Source organism: Megalobrama amblycephala, linkage group LG8 (assembly GCF_018812025.1).
Source record: "Megalobrama amblycephala isolate DHTTF-2021 linkage group LG8, ASM1881202v1, whole genome shotgun sequence".
Lineage (NCBI taxonomy): Eukaryota > Metazoa > Chordata > Actinopteri > Cypriniformes > Xenocyprididae > Megalobrama > Megalobrama amblycephala.
In genome coordinates, this window is record NC_063051.1 from 27,815,678 (window position 1) to 27,832,148 (window position 16,471).

Below are 16,471 nucleotides of genomic sequence, written 5' to 3' on the forward strand. Positions count from 1 at the left end.
TGTTGATTTGATTGATTCTACTGTTCTCATTTGTAAGTCGCTTTGGATAAAAGCGTCTGCTAAATGACTAAATGTAAATGTAATGTAATGTCACATGTCGAATCGGGGGAAAAAAGCCGACGAGGACAAACTTCAGCCGACAGTGTGGAACACATTGAGAAAACTTAGTCGGCCGACGAACAAAAACTGCCTGATGGCCGACCGTCGGCCTTTAAGGCCGGAACACACCAAGCCGACGCCGACGAACTAGTGGAAATGCCTTTCCGAACCAGCAGGTGGCAGTATCTGAACAGCCAATCAGAATGATCAGATGGCCCGACAGCTCCGACGCCGATTCAGCATGTCGAATTGGCTGAAAAAAAGCCGGCGAGGACAAACTTCAGCCGACGGTGTGGAACACACTGAGAAAACTTAGTCGGCCGACAAACAAAAACCGCCCGACGTTCGGCGGTCGGCTTGGTGTAATCCTGCCTTTAGTTAACGTGACCTAACTATGAGCAATACATTTTTACAGTATTTATTAACCTAAAAATACAGTTGAACAATGTTTGTTCATGTTAACAGATACAACTTTTGATTGTACTAATGTATTAGTAAATGTAGAATATAGTCATTCTGTAAATCATCACAAAATGCCTTTTAAAAAATATTTAATTTGTTAAAGGAATATACTCCATGAGCCGAATTTAGGAGAAGCTTCAGAATTAATTTCCTTGTCACCTGAAATATATATTTCTGTCTACTGGAATATTTCCTGAGGGAATCAGTATAAATTCACTTTAGGTCCACGAATGCAAATTTTACCCCTTCTAAAAATTTATTTGATGCCTTTCAGAGTGATTTTGCTCCAGCTGAATAATCCTGTCCTCCAGTAAGTATTTGTTATATATAAAAAATTCTGTCAGCCCATTTATGTCACAGAAACTCCTTTGCGGCTTGTACTGCCACTAAAGCATCATTAAAAAAAACTCTATCTAACAGCATGTCAAGGCCGTATCATCACGCCTGTGCTCCATTGAATAAGAAGTAGATTGTCAAAACTCTGCTATGAGTCACTATTTTTTCTCATGAATGTTTATATGAGGAATTTAGAGTTTACATGAGTTTTAGAAGATTACAAAGGCCACAGCAGGCAAGGTGAGCAGCCAGAAGGTTGAGAATGAATCCCTATAAATCATTATCGGTGAAAAACACATTGGGGTTTTCCTTTCCTAGGGGAGTTCTTCAAAGGGAAACCTTTTCACTGAGCACAGGCACACATTCAGGACGCAGAGCGTTCTGGAGTGTATCTTTGAGAAAGAAAAAGCTTGTTATGTCAGCGTTGCCTCAGTAACTTCAGCAGACAAGCGTACATCAAACACTGCAAATGCTCATGCAATGTTCTATATGGGAACCAAACATTTTTCTACAGCAAGAAGGTGTAGGTATAAAAGAATATGCAACCAGAGGGGGTAGTATTGTGTAATACTCCAATATATTGTGCATAATGGGAAAGCTCTCCAACCTGCAGTGAAATATTCCGTGAAGCAGAGTGCCTGCAACCCCTTCAGCCGTGACTTATTCACGATACAGCACTAGCCTCGAGTACCTTATTGCTTTTATAACACAGTTACCACACAATACAAATATTAAAGCCAGAAATATCAATGCAACTTTAATGAAGTAAACTTTTTCTAAAAGCCTTCCTTCCGCCAGAAAAAATAGTCCTGAACAGCAACAGAAGTTACATTTTCATGCTGTTAGATGGCGGCAAAGACTGTCGTTAGACTGTCGTCAGTAGCAACGACTTTTATTTTGAAAAGACTGAATTGTTTTGAAAACAGAACAAGACGCAACTGACAAATGCTTTGACTACTGCTGTCTGTCAGTCACGGAAAAAAACCCTTAAATGTTAAAAGTTCAAGATGATACATCAGACATTTAAGCAGATTTTTTATTATGAACATAGGACTGCCTGAAGGAAAATGCTAAATCTGAATGCAGGTAATAAACTCGCTCACTCAATCTTTTTCCTACAACACTCTTCTAAGTTACATAATACAGTAAGTTTCAATGGACAATATCAATTGAGAGCATACAGTTTACGTTGCTAAGAGTGGTTACTAAGGGTGTTGTGTAGTGATACACAGAACCGTTGGGTGAAGCGGTCATAGCCGTGTTTTATCGTGAATAAAACACAGCTATTGACCAATCAGAATCATGGACAGGAACTAACCGTTTTATAATGTGTGACAGGTTCTTAGCTCTGAAAACTGTTCTGTCAATAAAGTATTCCCTTTGCACATACTTCAGAGTGTGTTTTTTTATGTTTGAGACAGAAACAGTTTGTACATCAAACCGACCGCTAACATTATTGAGGTAGACCTACTACATGAGCAGTATACAAACAATTATGGGACAAAAGCATCAATGTATCATGTTTTATGGATTTTAAGCCACATTTCAGCAGTAATATCTATAATTGCTATTCCACCATCAGGCCAAATGTTTACCTTTGCTGACTCTGTGCCGCTGTGTAGAAATTCTGCTCTTTATCATCCAAAAGTTACTTCTGGTCATCGAATTGGACATCTTGGAGAAGCGTCTCAAGAATGCTAAGATACAGTCCAACAGAACTGAACTGTGTTTGCATGTTCCAGGTATGCTGTTAGTCTGTTGTTAACTTGGTTTACCTTTTCTGAAAGTTACATTAGTACGCCAGTAAGTGGTGCCAAATGGTCTTTATGACTCATTAAAGGGGACCTCCAGTCATTCAGTCATCCTAATGGAACCCTCAAGCCCAAAGTATAGTTCACTTTTTACACGTAAACAAGGGTCCGTGGTGTGCATGACGTGAATTTCTTCATCAGAAGAGTACACGCGTATTGTACGTGCACCTTCGCATTTTTGTCACACATGTGCATTTCTTTTTTCTTTTCTTTTTTTGCAGTAATTTGTTTATCCACAAGGTGGCAACCGTGCCCTGGGCCGTCGATTCACAAGGTAGTCAAAAGCCGCGTTTCCACCACAGGAACCTTCCCTGGGAACTAGGAACTTTGGGGTAGTACTCAGTGTGTTTCGACTGCAGGAACCAAGGTCTAAATGAAGTTTCGGGTAAAAAAAATTCCCCCTCAGAATGTACCTGCTCGCTAGGTAGTACTTTTTCAAAGTTCCAGAACTTTCGGGGGTGGTACATGGGTGCAGAACATACTGATTGGTTGAGTTCACACAGCATTTTGATTGGTTGACTCCACACAGCATTTTATTTCAACCATCATTTTTTAAAGTCTGTTGCGGTGCATGCCGTTAGAATTATTTGCTATTCGAATCAACAATGGAGTTTAAAAGAATACAACCGATGGACTGATGATGAGGTTCAGGCTTTATTAAGCTTATATGAAGAGGACGAAATTCAGCTGGAACTGGAAAGTTGCACGCAGTCCTACGTCACCGGACTATCTTCATGGTACTTTAGACCGCTATGCATACGCAGCTAGCAATAGGTCTGGGGGGGAAAAAGTTCCTGGGACAAATTGTTCAGGGTAATTTCGGTGGAAACGCAGCTAAAGAAAAAATGCATAAACAGAACCGACCGGAACCCATGCAAGCTAAAGCGACAATGGAGGCAAACACAGATGAGAGATTGTGCAAAGAGGTTAGAAACTACCCTCATTTGTACAACTCTAGCATGAAAGGATACAAAGATGTTTACATGGGTTGTACCTCGTGGGGAGAGATTGCTCAAAACTGCGCATGCAGAGTCAAATGAAGTATACTTTCCAAGGCTGTGTGTTCGACTGTGTGCATACACTAGCATACGGGTAAAAAAACATTAAAAAGTATACCCAGGGCTTAAGCCCTCGTGATCTTCCACACTTTCATGACATAATGCCGCTTTGACTGTTGGGTAGATGTCTGCTGCGGAGTTTTATATAACATCTGTTTAACTTATAACATGAAAGTAAGGTTAATAATATAACTTAAAGAACAAAATTTTCAGTTTTACTCAAATTAGGGTGATGCAAAAATGAGTACACCCCACTGAAAGTCTCTAGAGCAAAGCTAAATTTTAGACTACAAATGTCTAATTTAACAAGAATTCAACCACAGGTGAGTCTAATTATTCATTACACAGGTGTCCAGCAGACAGTTGACTATATAAGGGTGTTAAAAAACCTTCCCATTTCATGCTGTCAGCAATGGCACCACATGGAAGAGAAATGTCACAAGACCTGAGAAAGAAAATAATTTCTTTACACCAGAAAGGTGAAGGCTACAAGAAGATCAGCAAAACTTTACTTAGTCAGAATACTGTAGCAAAAGTGGTACAAAAATTTAAAGATGGAACTGCAACCATCTCACAGAGACGTCCAGGTCGTCCACGGAAGTTAACACCTCGACAGGAGCGTCTTCTGATGAGAAGGGTTGAAGAAAATCGGCTTGCAAGTTCACTGCAGTTATCTAAAGAAGTAGAAAGCCAAACTGGGGTGACTATTTCTCGTGACACAATACGGCATACACTGCAGAAGAATGGTATGCATGGGTGCCGTCCACGAAAGAAGCCTCTCCTAAAGCCCAGGCACAAAAAAGCCCGCCTGGAGTTTGCCAGGGCCCATGCTGACAAAGATGAAGACTACTGGGACTCAGTGATGAGATAAATGTTTTTGGAACTGATGGCTTCAAAACTGTATTGCGTCGCAAAGGTGAGGAATACAAAGAAAAATGCATGGTGCCTACAGTGAAACATGGTGGTGGCAGTGTCCTTATGTGGGGCTGCTGGTGTCGGGGAGCTGCGTTTCATTGATGGCATCATGAATTCACAGATGCACTGCTCTATACTGAAAGAGAAGATGCTACCATCACTCCGTGCCCTTGGTCGTCGTGCACTTTTCCAAAATGACAATGATCCTAAACACACATCTAAGGCCACTGTCGGATTTCTAAAAAAGAACAGGGTGAAAGTGATTCAGTGGCCAAGTATCGAACACCTATGGGGAATTCTGAAGAGACAAGTTGAGCATCACTCTCCATCCAGCATCCAGTCTCTAAAAGAGGTCATTCTTGAAGAATGGAAAAAGATAGATGTTGCAAAATGTCGCCAACTTGTTCATTCCATACCTAGAAAACTGTCATTAAGGTGCTGTCATTAAAAATCTTGGAGGCCATACAAAGTACTAGATGTAGTAGTTTTTGTTGTGGGGTGTACTCATTTTTGCATCACCTTAATTTGAGAAAAACTGAAAAATGTGTAATCTAAGTTATATTATTAACCTTACTTTCATGTTATAAGTTAAACTGATGTTATATTAAACTTAGTCTTGTCAACATTTTGGAAATTGTTTTTGTGTTCATTGAGATATTGTTTAAAATGTTACTTTTCAAACTGAGCACTGTAAGTTATTCAATAGTAATTTCTTGTTTAATGAACTGATCATCCCAGAGCATCCAGAGAGATCATGGCTCTCACTCAAGTTGGTACTGGAGGGATTTGAAACCGAGTTCCTCTTATCTTGATTCACATGAGGAAAATCCACCTGATCAGATAACGGCAGATGAACAGATAATTGTCTTGGATGAAACGAGGGAATAACTGACTTCATTTATTATGCAAATCAAACTCCGTCTAAAGACACCACTCAGAACCACAAAAGCACTTATGTTTGTTGTGGTATTAATTACCTGTTTTAGACATCATGTTGATGGTTTTAGTGTCTCAAGAATCCACATGCAGTTTTTGCTCTTCATGTCAAACTGATAAAAAAAAAAGATAAAAGATAAAAATAAGACAATATTCTTCAGTTGGAAACACAAGTCAAAACATTGGTTTTACCTTAAGTGAAGATCAATGTAATAAAGCTGTTCATCTCCCCTCAGTTTACAGACGAGACTGATGTCTTATAAAGTGTTATTGGGCCGTGTCTCTTCTTGAGGGTAAGACTCATTCTTAGTTTATCAGGACTGAGGAGTCAGTTGGGATGGACAAGAACATTTCTCATTTCTGACAGCAGCAGACGCTCCACGCCGCTGCATCTTCTCTTCTCAGCGACCTCAGGTCGCTCACCACACACAGACGGAGAAAAGCTGTTCAAAAACAGTCTCAAAGTCACAGAAATCTCTAAGTCATCATTCGTGTGGCGTGTGTGAGGATTTGTAAGTGAGTGTCAGCACCGATATGATCTTGACTGATCTGGATAATATTTCTCTCATCAGTGCTGTGAGGCAGAGCAGGTCAATCAGTGTCCGTCTGCACGTCTTGTTTTATTTCATACCGTTGATGTGTCGTGAGACATTTCTAGACCGTTTCTTACGTTCATCTTAATGAAATATCGATTGCTGTTGTCACTTGGATATTAAAAACTCCATCCGCATCATAACTCACTCTGAGATATATGAAGGATGAAAGCTCATCATTTATACCGTAATTGTTTAAGAACAATTTACTGAGGCAAATGAAAAGGCTTCTGTTAAAACAGAGGTTAGACAGTGTTTATTCTGTTCATATTTCTTCTTTTCTTGCTTGACAAGACCAAAGTCACTCTTAAATAAGACACATGTTACAGTATATATTGTGTGTGTGTAGCTGTCAGAGCACAGGTGAACTGTCATATGGTTACTGAAGCATTTCTTTCCTCCAAATGAAGCTCCTTCACTGCAAACTGCTTTTGCAAAAAAATAAATAAATAAATAAATAAATAAATATATATATATATATATATATATATATATATATATATATATATATATATATATATATATATATATACTGTATGTAACTGTGTATGTTTATGTTTCTGCATGTCTTCTTGTCATTTTAACTAGAGTTGAAGCACCTTAGATTTCAGTTATGGGTCTCAGGAGCTGCTTCAGGAGGGAATGAGAATGAAGTGTGTCTCGAGCTCTGAAACGATTCATGAATGCATGAAAACAGATCAGACTTTATCTCTTGCTAATTATGTTTTCTTCACTGACCCCACCACACTGAACATAATGGACAATGTTTCTTTTCTACAAATATGCTTCAAAATTAAGGTTTATCAAGCCTTCAAGGAGGAAATGGCCCTAAATGAAGCCCTAAATGTGGCCAGGCAGCAGCATGTGCTGTGAGTAAATGGTGCGTAAATGTCAGTGTAAAAGCAGTTGGAGTGCTGGGGAGGAATATGGGCAGCTTCATGTTGAGATTGATCATTTTAAAGCTGTATTTTATTAAATAAGGGCTGGATAATTGAGTATTCCAGGAAGGGAAAACGGGAAGAGCCGTTTGAGAAATGATGGTTGGCCACTGATGTCTGTTTGGTTTTAATGGGAACACTTTAGCTGGCTGGAGCGGGTCCAGCAGCAGTGCTCCTGAAATTCTGCCAGGGCGAAATTTAAAAACCAGGGTTTCCACAATAGGATATTCAGAACAAACTAAGAAAAAGTTCACCTCCATGCGCTGACATTATGGTAACCCTGACCTTACCTGGATCTTCAGGAGGAGGTCAACAAATCTATAAGTCCCTGCTTGTTTTAATGCTCTTTTGTTTTCTGAATGAAATCTCAAGATTCACTGAATCTAAAGGCTGATTTATACTTCTGCGTTGGACCTACGCCGAAGCCTCTGCGCCGTAGGCTATGCGTCTGTTTTCATTTATACTTCTGCGTCGTTGTCCGCGTCGACGTGCATGCAGACCACTAGTAGGCGGTGTCCGCGGTCACGTTGAGTATCAAAACAAAAGCCGAAAAAGAAGTAGCTCGTCATGTACGTTGTCAGAGAAGCGGCAAATAGGTAAAGACTTTTGTTGCAGTATGACTGTATATGTATTCTGAAACAGAGTGTTTTTCATTCATATGGAAGCTGAAAGTGCTCGCTTTTTTCCTGTTGCTCCGCGCCGTTTTTTTGACCCGAGGGAGGGGTTCTAGCAGACCAATCACAGCGCTTGCGGTCCGCGTAGAATTGACGCGTTGTTACATTTTTGAAGAGGTGCACGTCAGGCTACGTCGTATGCTACGCGTGCTACGCACAGCCTACGCCATAGCTACGGCGTACACTCGACGCAGAAGTATAAATCAGCCTTAATCAGCCTTTAATGTAGCCTACTTAAGTATTAAAAGTAAAAAGTACCAATCAATGAACCTTAAGCTATTATGTAGCCAGCAGTTAGATTATAAGGCTATATGTAGCCTATATGAAAACTTTTTATTACCAAAACTTATTAAAAATATTAAACTTCAGTATATTAAAAAATCAATTTAATTTACTGACAAACTAAATATGTGGCAACAAAGAACAGAATACAATGTTCACAAATAATTGACAGTCATGACCTACTGTAAGATTTCAATACTAAAATTATTTCGTTAATCTTCGAAACACAAATTAAAATATTTTAGTTGAAATCCGATGGCTCCGTGAGGCCTCCATAGGGTGCAATGACATCCATTAATGTACTAAAAACATATTTAAATCAGTTCATGTGAGTACAGTGGTTCAATATTAATGTTATAAAGCGACAAGAATATTTTTGGAGCACCAAAAAAGAACAAAATAATGACTTATTTAGTGATGGCCAATTTCAAAACACTGCTTCAGGAAGATTCGGAGCACAAATGAAGCTGTTGTAACTCAAAGAACAGTGTCCGAACTACGGAGCTCAGGACATGACATGCAGGAAAAAAATAGTAGGCTAAATCGTGCGCATGATTTACTATTCCGTTCCCTTGAGTTATAAATCGTGCGCACGATTTAGTAAATTGCTCTGTACCGATCTACTCCAAACTTTACATTTGTAATAAGTGTCCTGGCCTAAAGACATCTATATGCCAAAATTCAATTAGTCATAGTGCCACCAGCTGGTAACAGGAAATGGCATGCTTTACACTATAATTCACTCCTAGAAACACATTTAAATATGCCATAAAGTACCAAACATGCTAAATCATGCAACACTTGGCTAAGTGCTCATGTATGCGATTAACGCCACGAAACAGGAAGTTGTTGCAACTCGACATACAATGTCCGATCTGCTCCAAACTTCACGTTTGAGAAGAGTCCTGCCCTGGCCTGAACAATCTACATGACAATATTCAGTTATAGTAACAGTGCCACCCACTGGCAACAGGAAGTGACGTGTTTAACATTGTGATGCACTACTAGCAACATACTAAAATATGCAATTAAGTGCTAAACATGCTAAAACATGCTACCAACACTTAGCTGAGTGCTAAAGCATGCTATTATCATCATGAAACAGGAAGTTGTTGTCCAATCTGCCTCAAACATCACATGTTTTATAAGTGCCCTGGCCTGAAAACATCTACTTGTCAAAATTTAGTTATAGTCATAGCGCCACCAGCTGGTAGCAGGAAGTGTGGCAAATACAAATGACTGACATAGTCCTCCTATATTTATATACTTAAATGCATATTTCCTAAAGCCAGCAGGTGGCAATGGTATGGGTGCGAGGGCTTTTTCATCGCTACTTGCAGCTTTAATTTATATTTAAAACTTTATTTCATCAGCACAGCACATGGCTTGCAAGATGCTTTTTTTCAGATGCTGTAGTTACAACATCTACAAGTAGGGGAAGCTACTAGCCAAACCTCGACCCCTTCATTCCAAAAAACAGAGCACTGCTGAAGGCGCCACAGAGTTGGAGTGTTTACGCTCCTCAGGCGATTTTTATCTGAAGAAGATCTAGACAAGTGTTAAGTTGACTCATCTTTTATTTTTTATTTGACTGTTTATTTATTTATCTTGTTTTTCTCCTTTTACGCTGGTAGCACTGAAATAGCGAATATTGTTTATACATAAACTCTGCACACATTGCATGTGTTAGATAAATATCTTAACTCCCAGTATTCCCAGGACACTTCATATCCAGCAGCTGATGTCCTGTCAGAGATTATATTTCAAAAACAAGTCAACCTGTACATACAAGATCATGGAAACACACACAGATACAATCAGGAACAGAATACGTAAACAGAAACTGGGTCAAGAGGGTAATAGAAATATATAAACAGAAAAATATTTAGAGAAATATTTCACAAGACATTTTTTGTTTTGTAAAGCATTGAACAGAGATGGAAAGGCATCAATTAGTGTTGTTATTTTTAACTAAACTATTAGAATAGATTTCGTTATTTAAAATAATGCTAAAATGAAATTAAATATGAATGAAAATCAGAGATGTTGGCTTGGCAACTAACTGAAATAAGTCAATTTTAAGTAAGTAAGAACTAAAAGAACAAAAAAATCGAAATCGACAAAAGCACATTACATTAAGCACATAAAATACTAGAAAAAAATTAAAATAAAGCTGAAAATATAAAAATGAAAGGTATTTAAAAATATTAATAACACAAATAATACTAAAATCACACCGGCATCACGTCTGAACCCAGTGTTTGAGTAACTTCCATTCTACTTATATATGTTCATATGGTCAGTTTTTATAGGCAGCACAGATAAAAAAAAAAAAAAAAGCATTTAATATATATGTAAAGAATTCATACATTTTTTCATTTTATTTTCAACAATAATACATTTAATTTCTTATTATTTCGATGATGAAATAAGCTTTGTAGTCATTTAATATTGGCTTGGTTTATATAAAGCTCACTTTAATTTGTTCTAGATAATTAGACATGACGTTATAGTGCACTGGAAGTTCTTTGAAACCATTTTCCTAGATACTAGGAATCTATGATAGCCTGGGAATACCCTCTGGGGATGAAAAACTGCTGATGAGGTAAAACTATGTAGTTTTACCAGTTGTAAAATGCGGAAGGTTCCAAAGGCAGGAGAAGAGTGGAGAAACACTACCCTATAATCTTATTTCGCCATTGACTTCTCAGCAGTACACGCATCTCTCTCACATTTTCTTTCTCTGCTCATTAGGCCGGCAGCATGAGGCAGCGAACAGTGGTGATGTACGTGGAGATCGGTTGCTTTGTGTCCTGTCTCTGTGGCTGGATTTTGATCTGTTCCACTCTGGCCACTGAGTACTGGATCGTCTCAGAAAGTGCTTCTGTCGTTCTGAGCGCCGGTGATTACTATTCCAACCTCTGGATGGACTGTGTCTCAGACACCACAGGAGTATCTGACTGTAAATACTACCCTTCCATGATGGACCTGTCTGGTGAGGAAAACAGAGACATTATTTCATGATTTCATGTGTATTGCAGAAATATTAATAGCATCTCTTTCTGTGGTTGTTAGTTTTCCTCCATGTGTGCAGGGCTCTGGCTGTGGTCTCTGTGATCTTTGGTTTCTGGGGGGCTGTGCTTGCCCTCATCGGGATGAAATGTACCAAAATCGGAGGCTCTGAGCTCGTCAACGCCAGAGTTACATTCGCAGCAGCACTGACGTACATGGCATCCGGTATAAAACTTCTTTCACTTATATTTTCAAAGCATAAATTGATGAACATTAACTGATGTATTGCTGTGTCTGTTTTGCAGGATTCTGTGGTATGATAGTCTACTCCTGGTGGGGAGATAAAGTGCGTTCAGAGTTTGTGGATCCGTATTACTTAGAAACAAAGTACGTAATTATGACTTTTATGTTGGTCATATTACTGTATGTATAAGTTTGAAAGTGTTTAATAAGTAGATGTAGCAGTGATTGACGTAAAATATATGTCATGACATACCAAAGGGCTTATAGGACATACCATTTCTTTGGTCTTTTGAGACAGAACTGTTCCTTGGACCATGAAAAAATACTGTAACTTTCAGAACTCAAAACTTTCTCCCCAGTCCAAAAATACCATTTACTGAAATGAAGCTGATAGATAGATAGATAGATAGATAGATAGATAGATAGATAGATAGATAGATAGATAGATAGATAGATAGATAGATAGATAGATAGATAGATAGATCATTTAAAACAGCAATGCAAAAGAAAACATTTTAAATCTAAGATTCTAAGTGGTGTTCATACAGTGAAATGAGCAACAATGACTGTTGCTAATCCAATTAAGTGGCTGTAAAACTGTTTTTTTTTTTTTTACTGTAAAAAGCTTCGATTTAACATGTTATTTTAGTGCAAACAGTTATTTTAAAATGTATGTGATTAAAAGAAATTAACAATTATTTATGCCCCTTAACTTGAACAACTTTTAACTTGACAGCATTTCAACAGTGTGGCACTCACTGCGCAAGATGCTGAAAAGACAGCGAGACATGATGCAACAGCCAAAAACATCAGACTGCATGTCTTGATAGACCAAAAAGAACAAAAATATTGCAGATAGAATGCAAAACCATCTAATTTGTGAACAGACCTTAAGCATACCCCTGAAAAAAAATGATTTTGAAAAAATTGAATTGAAAACTTTGCAAAATAGATTGCTGTGAACAGTAGACTAATGTTCAATGAAACAGAAATGTAATTAATTTAATTTCATTCTGCATTTCATTAAAAATAACTTTTAAGTTCTTCAATGATTGATTCTTAATCATCTGTGGGACTCAATAAAAAAAAATTAAATGTTAAAAATTAAATATGGTCCTTTAAAATAAGCAACTTTTTTTATTTCTCAGGTTTGAGCTCGGTGCCGCTCTCTTCGTTGGTTGGGGAGGTTCGTGTCTGGTTATATGTGGAAGTGCAGTCATGTGCTATTTCTCTGGGAAAGAGTCATTCCCCAAAAGGTCTGGCCCATCACACTGTACACATCTACTGGTCATGGAAACAAGCAAAATAATGGAGAAAAAAAATACTTTGAATATGTAGTTAAATCAACAGCCTACCTTTTTTTCTTCCACTCAGGCTGAATAAACAACCCAGAAGACCCCCAACCTACATGACAGCACGTACCAGACGGACGTACATGCTGCCAGGCTCGTCCAGACCCACAACCTTCATCATCCCTCCTTCACACCAATCATACAGTGAGAGTAGAGGAAGTCGAGAGAGTAGAGGGAGGACAGGAACACAGACAAGTCAGTCATCAACGACTGTCAGACCCACCTGGCCTCCTATAGACTCGGCTGTGTGACACAATGTTTAAAGAAACAGTAACACAACGGTAATAAAATGAGGTTCAATTTAGCAGCCATATCACATTTTTTACAAGGTTAATATATTAACATGTTCTTTCCTAATACATTAACTGATGTTAATTATATAACTTTAAATGTAAAATGTATTAGCATATGTAGAAATATAGATTAATAAATGCTGTATTAATCATTGTTATTTCATGTTATTGCAGCAACTATAATACTAATGTACAGAATGTTTCTGTAAAGTGTCTCTAATGAAAATAGTTTTTCCTCAAATCTATGATTTGTGGAAGATATGGCAAAAACAAAAAGTTAATTTAATAAATAAATATTTTACACATTAGACAAATCTTGTCCTTTTATATTTTAATTTTTGAGAGATATTTATTAACTATTATTATCTATTAAAGGGGGGGGGGGTATAATGCTATTTCATGCATTCTAACTTATTTACACTGTTAAAAAGTTGGATTATCATGCTAAACATGGCCAAAGTTTCAAAACTCGAGTTGGACGTATGACGTAGTATTTCCGTGCCAAAAATACTCTTCCAAATCCTCACAAATTTCGGGGGGTTTTTTTAGAGTATGGGCCTGAGTGACGTCAACGCCGGGGGCGGAATTCCTTGTACGGGCACTTCTCCCGGAAGGGCGCGCGCGCACACGTCGACCAGAGAGAGAGAGAGAGAGAGAGAGCAAGAGCATGCCCATCATTTTACGGAAGTCGTCGGCAGCACTGCACAGGTCACAGGACTTCAAGAAAGCAACAATGGCACCAAAGAAGTGTGTTTTTGGTTGTGAGGGAAAGATAACCTTGCTTTCCAAAGAACCCAGCCTTAAGTGGAGCTGAGAGTTTTGTGCTCACGCGTTACATTGATGCGCTCTCGATATTTGTAATTAAAATAACCATAGAAACTGATAGTTGCAATCGCGTTTTTATTGGTTAAAATGAATGGAGAATATCTTGTGTTTTTCCATGGCTGTTCGAGCCCTCAGGATCAGCGTTTATAGTTTCATAAACAAGGCCCAGTTCCACACTGGATTTACAGATCGTTTGAAACTGAAAGATGGAGCGGTCACAGCGGTAATGATCCCGGTCATGAGTCGGAACCGCAGGTGGTGAGTAAAACTGCTTCAGGCGCCTAAGTCGTGCACATAATGTAAACAACACAAACATAGTGAATTTATAAATACATTATTCATCTTTCACTATATGCTATATTCATTATAGTGATTCAAAACTTATCCAGGGATAACGTGATGGTGTATTGACCATTAGCTGACCATTGATAGCTTGCAGCCGATCTCTACACAAAAGCTGTGCGTGACAGCTCGTCACTCTATCTCCGCTCAGACCACACGCCTCCAGGCGCTCGGCTGTTTTCGGAAAGACTCGGTACAGCATATGTATCTTTTATAAATATGATAAAAGTAAACTAAAGACTTTTCGGCGGTATGAAGGATGCTATACAACTCTATAGGTACTTAAGATTAACATGAGATTGGCAGAAACTGTGTGTGATACCCCCCCCCCCCCCCACCACCACCACCACCACCACCACCACCTTAACAAAAAAATAAATGAGGCAATCATTGGCTGGGTATGGTATAATGAGTCATCATCATCCTTAAGTACCTACTGCTTCATAATTTTACAAAGAACATCAAAACATCAATGTGTCAACTGAGAAAATGAACATTGCTTTGCAGTACATTATTACTGAATGGTGTCTAAACATAATCTATTTGAAAATGCATGTTTCCAAGCATATAATATCAAGCAATAGTCTCATTATTTCATGATTCAGGTCTATTAAGACTAAAAGCTTTTGGAACTATATTGAAAATGTAGATGCTATTTTCACCCCAGTTAAAACAGCAGCATGCATTATTTGCATTAGGCTATTCAGTATTCTTTTCTTTGTACCCTAGTGTAAATAGCAATATCACTGCATTCCACTGTTATTACCGCAATTAGCCTTCACCAGACTAATGGGGAGCACCAGGAGATTGTAAAGGAACATCTAAGGAAGCTTGACAAATAACAGAATTTATCATTTTTAAAGGATTAGTTCACTTTCAAATGAAAATTATCCCAAGCTTTACTCACCCTCAAGCCATTCAGCATAGCAGTGAACGGGATCAGTGAGTATGAGCAGAAGAAAGTGTCTCCATCCACATCCATCTATCATAAACATACTCCACATGGCTCGGGGGGGTTAATAAAAGCCTTCTGAAGCGAAGCGATGCATTTGTGTAAAAAAAAATCCATATTTAACAAGTTATGAAGTAAAATATCTAGCTTCCACCAGACCGCCTTCCGTATTCAACTTACGAAGAAAGTGTAAAACTCTAACAGTTCAAAATGCTTGTGCTACGTCCTACGCCTTCCCAATTCAAGCTACGGGAAAAGCTTAACCGATGCAATGCCAGTTCCGTTTTTTTCCGTAATTTGAATACGGAAGATGGTCTGGCGGAAGCTAGATATTTTGCTTCATAACTTGTTAAATATGGATTTTTTTTTTTTACACAAGGCCTTTATTAACCCCCAGAGCTGTGTGGAATATGTGTATGATGGATGGATGTGGATGGAAGCACTCTCTTCAGCTCATACTTGTTGATCCTCGCTCACTGCCATTATAAAGCTCGGCTGCGTCAGGATATTTATTAATATTTCTCCGATTGTGTTCATCAGAAAGAAGAAAATCATATACACCTAGGATGGCTTGAGGATGAGTAAAGCTTGGGCTAATTTTCATTTGAAATTGAACTAATCCTTTAGCTCTCTGGAAATGTTCTTCAAACAGGCACGGGGAAAAAAGCACTGTCCAATAAATACCACTGGATGGCGCCACTCACCTTCATGATGATGTTGGTTGAATTGGAAACGTTTTAATAAATGGTATCCTGACAATGTAAACAAAGATTTAAGGTTAAACTGTTTTGACTAAGTATATAAGCATGATTGATATTTTATATTATATTTTTAGGAACATGATGTAGTCAAAATACATAAGGGAAAGGTGATGGAACATTTTCAGGTAGTCTATATATCTTAATATAATGGATGAAATATTAAACAGAAAATAAAAGGTTTGAGTTTCTTTGTCTCACTTAAACATTCACTGGTGCTACAGAAAACAAGTATGATATTATCAAAGTTTTAAAAGATTTAAATATTCAAAAGCAAACTTTAGATCATTATTTCTATTCTGTAAAATTCCATTCTGTCATGAATTTAAATTTGTTTTATTTTCATTTCATATCTTTTCCTTTTTTAATTTTCTTGTTATCATGTAAATAATCAGGTGTGGATTAATTAAGTGTCTGAGCATATTTCTGAATATTTGCTATAATACAGTATAAAAGAAAAGCCCAATACCACAGTAGTTTTGTTGGATGTTCCCTGTGGGACTCCTCCAAATCCTCGCCCGCCCTTCCCCCTCCTCGAGCCCCAGAGATGAGATGAGGCTCGCGCCAGGAATGTGCTGTGACGTCACGGC

General features: G+C 38.2%; 1 protein-coding gene and 1 long non-coding RNA gene across 2 annotated transcripts; one reads left to right on the top strand and one right to left on the bottom strand.

The window, feature by feature from the left end:
• Nucleotides 1–9,402: 9,402 nt before the first annotated feature.
• LOC125274169 lies at nt 9,403–16,458 on the bottom strand. The gene is made up of 3 exons (XR_007186194.1): nt 16,351–16,458; nt 12,715–12,954; nt 9,403–11,096 (listed from the first exon to the last, which is right to left on the bottom strand). It is a non-coding gene; the product is annotated as an uncharacterized LOC125274169 (long non-coding RNA).
• Nucleotides 10,868–13,347, top strand: cldn10d (claudin 10d). The gene is made up of 5 exons (XM_048200330.1): nt 10,868–11,099; nt 11,180–11,341; nt 11,422–11,503; nt 12,508–12,615; nt 12,734–13,347. Exons 1-5 carry the CDS (start codon nt 10,868–10,870, stop codon nt 12,960–12,962), a joined length of 813 nt encoding a protein of 270 aa, XP_048056287.1. The 3' UTR covers nt 12,963–13,347.
• Nucleotides 16,459–16,471: the final 13 nt, after the last annotated feature.

Excerpts from the sequence above, each read along its gene's own strand:
- cldn10d (XM_048200330.1), top strand. The coding sequence starts at position 10,868 with ATGAGGCAGCGAACAGTGGTGATGTACGTGGAGATCGGTTGCTTTGTG. Across the intron at positions 11,342-11,421 it reads ACTGACGTACATGGCATCCG|GATTCTGTGGTATGATAGTC; the intron begins GTATAAAACTTC and ends TCTGTTTTGCAG. Across the intron at positions 11,504-12,507 it reads CCGTATTACTTAGAAACAAA|GTTTGAGCTCGGTGCCGCTC; the intron begins GTACGTAATTAT and ends TTTATTTCTCAG.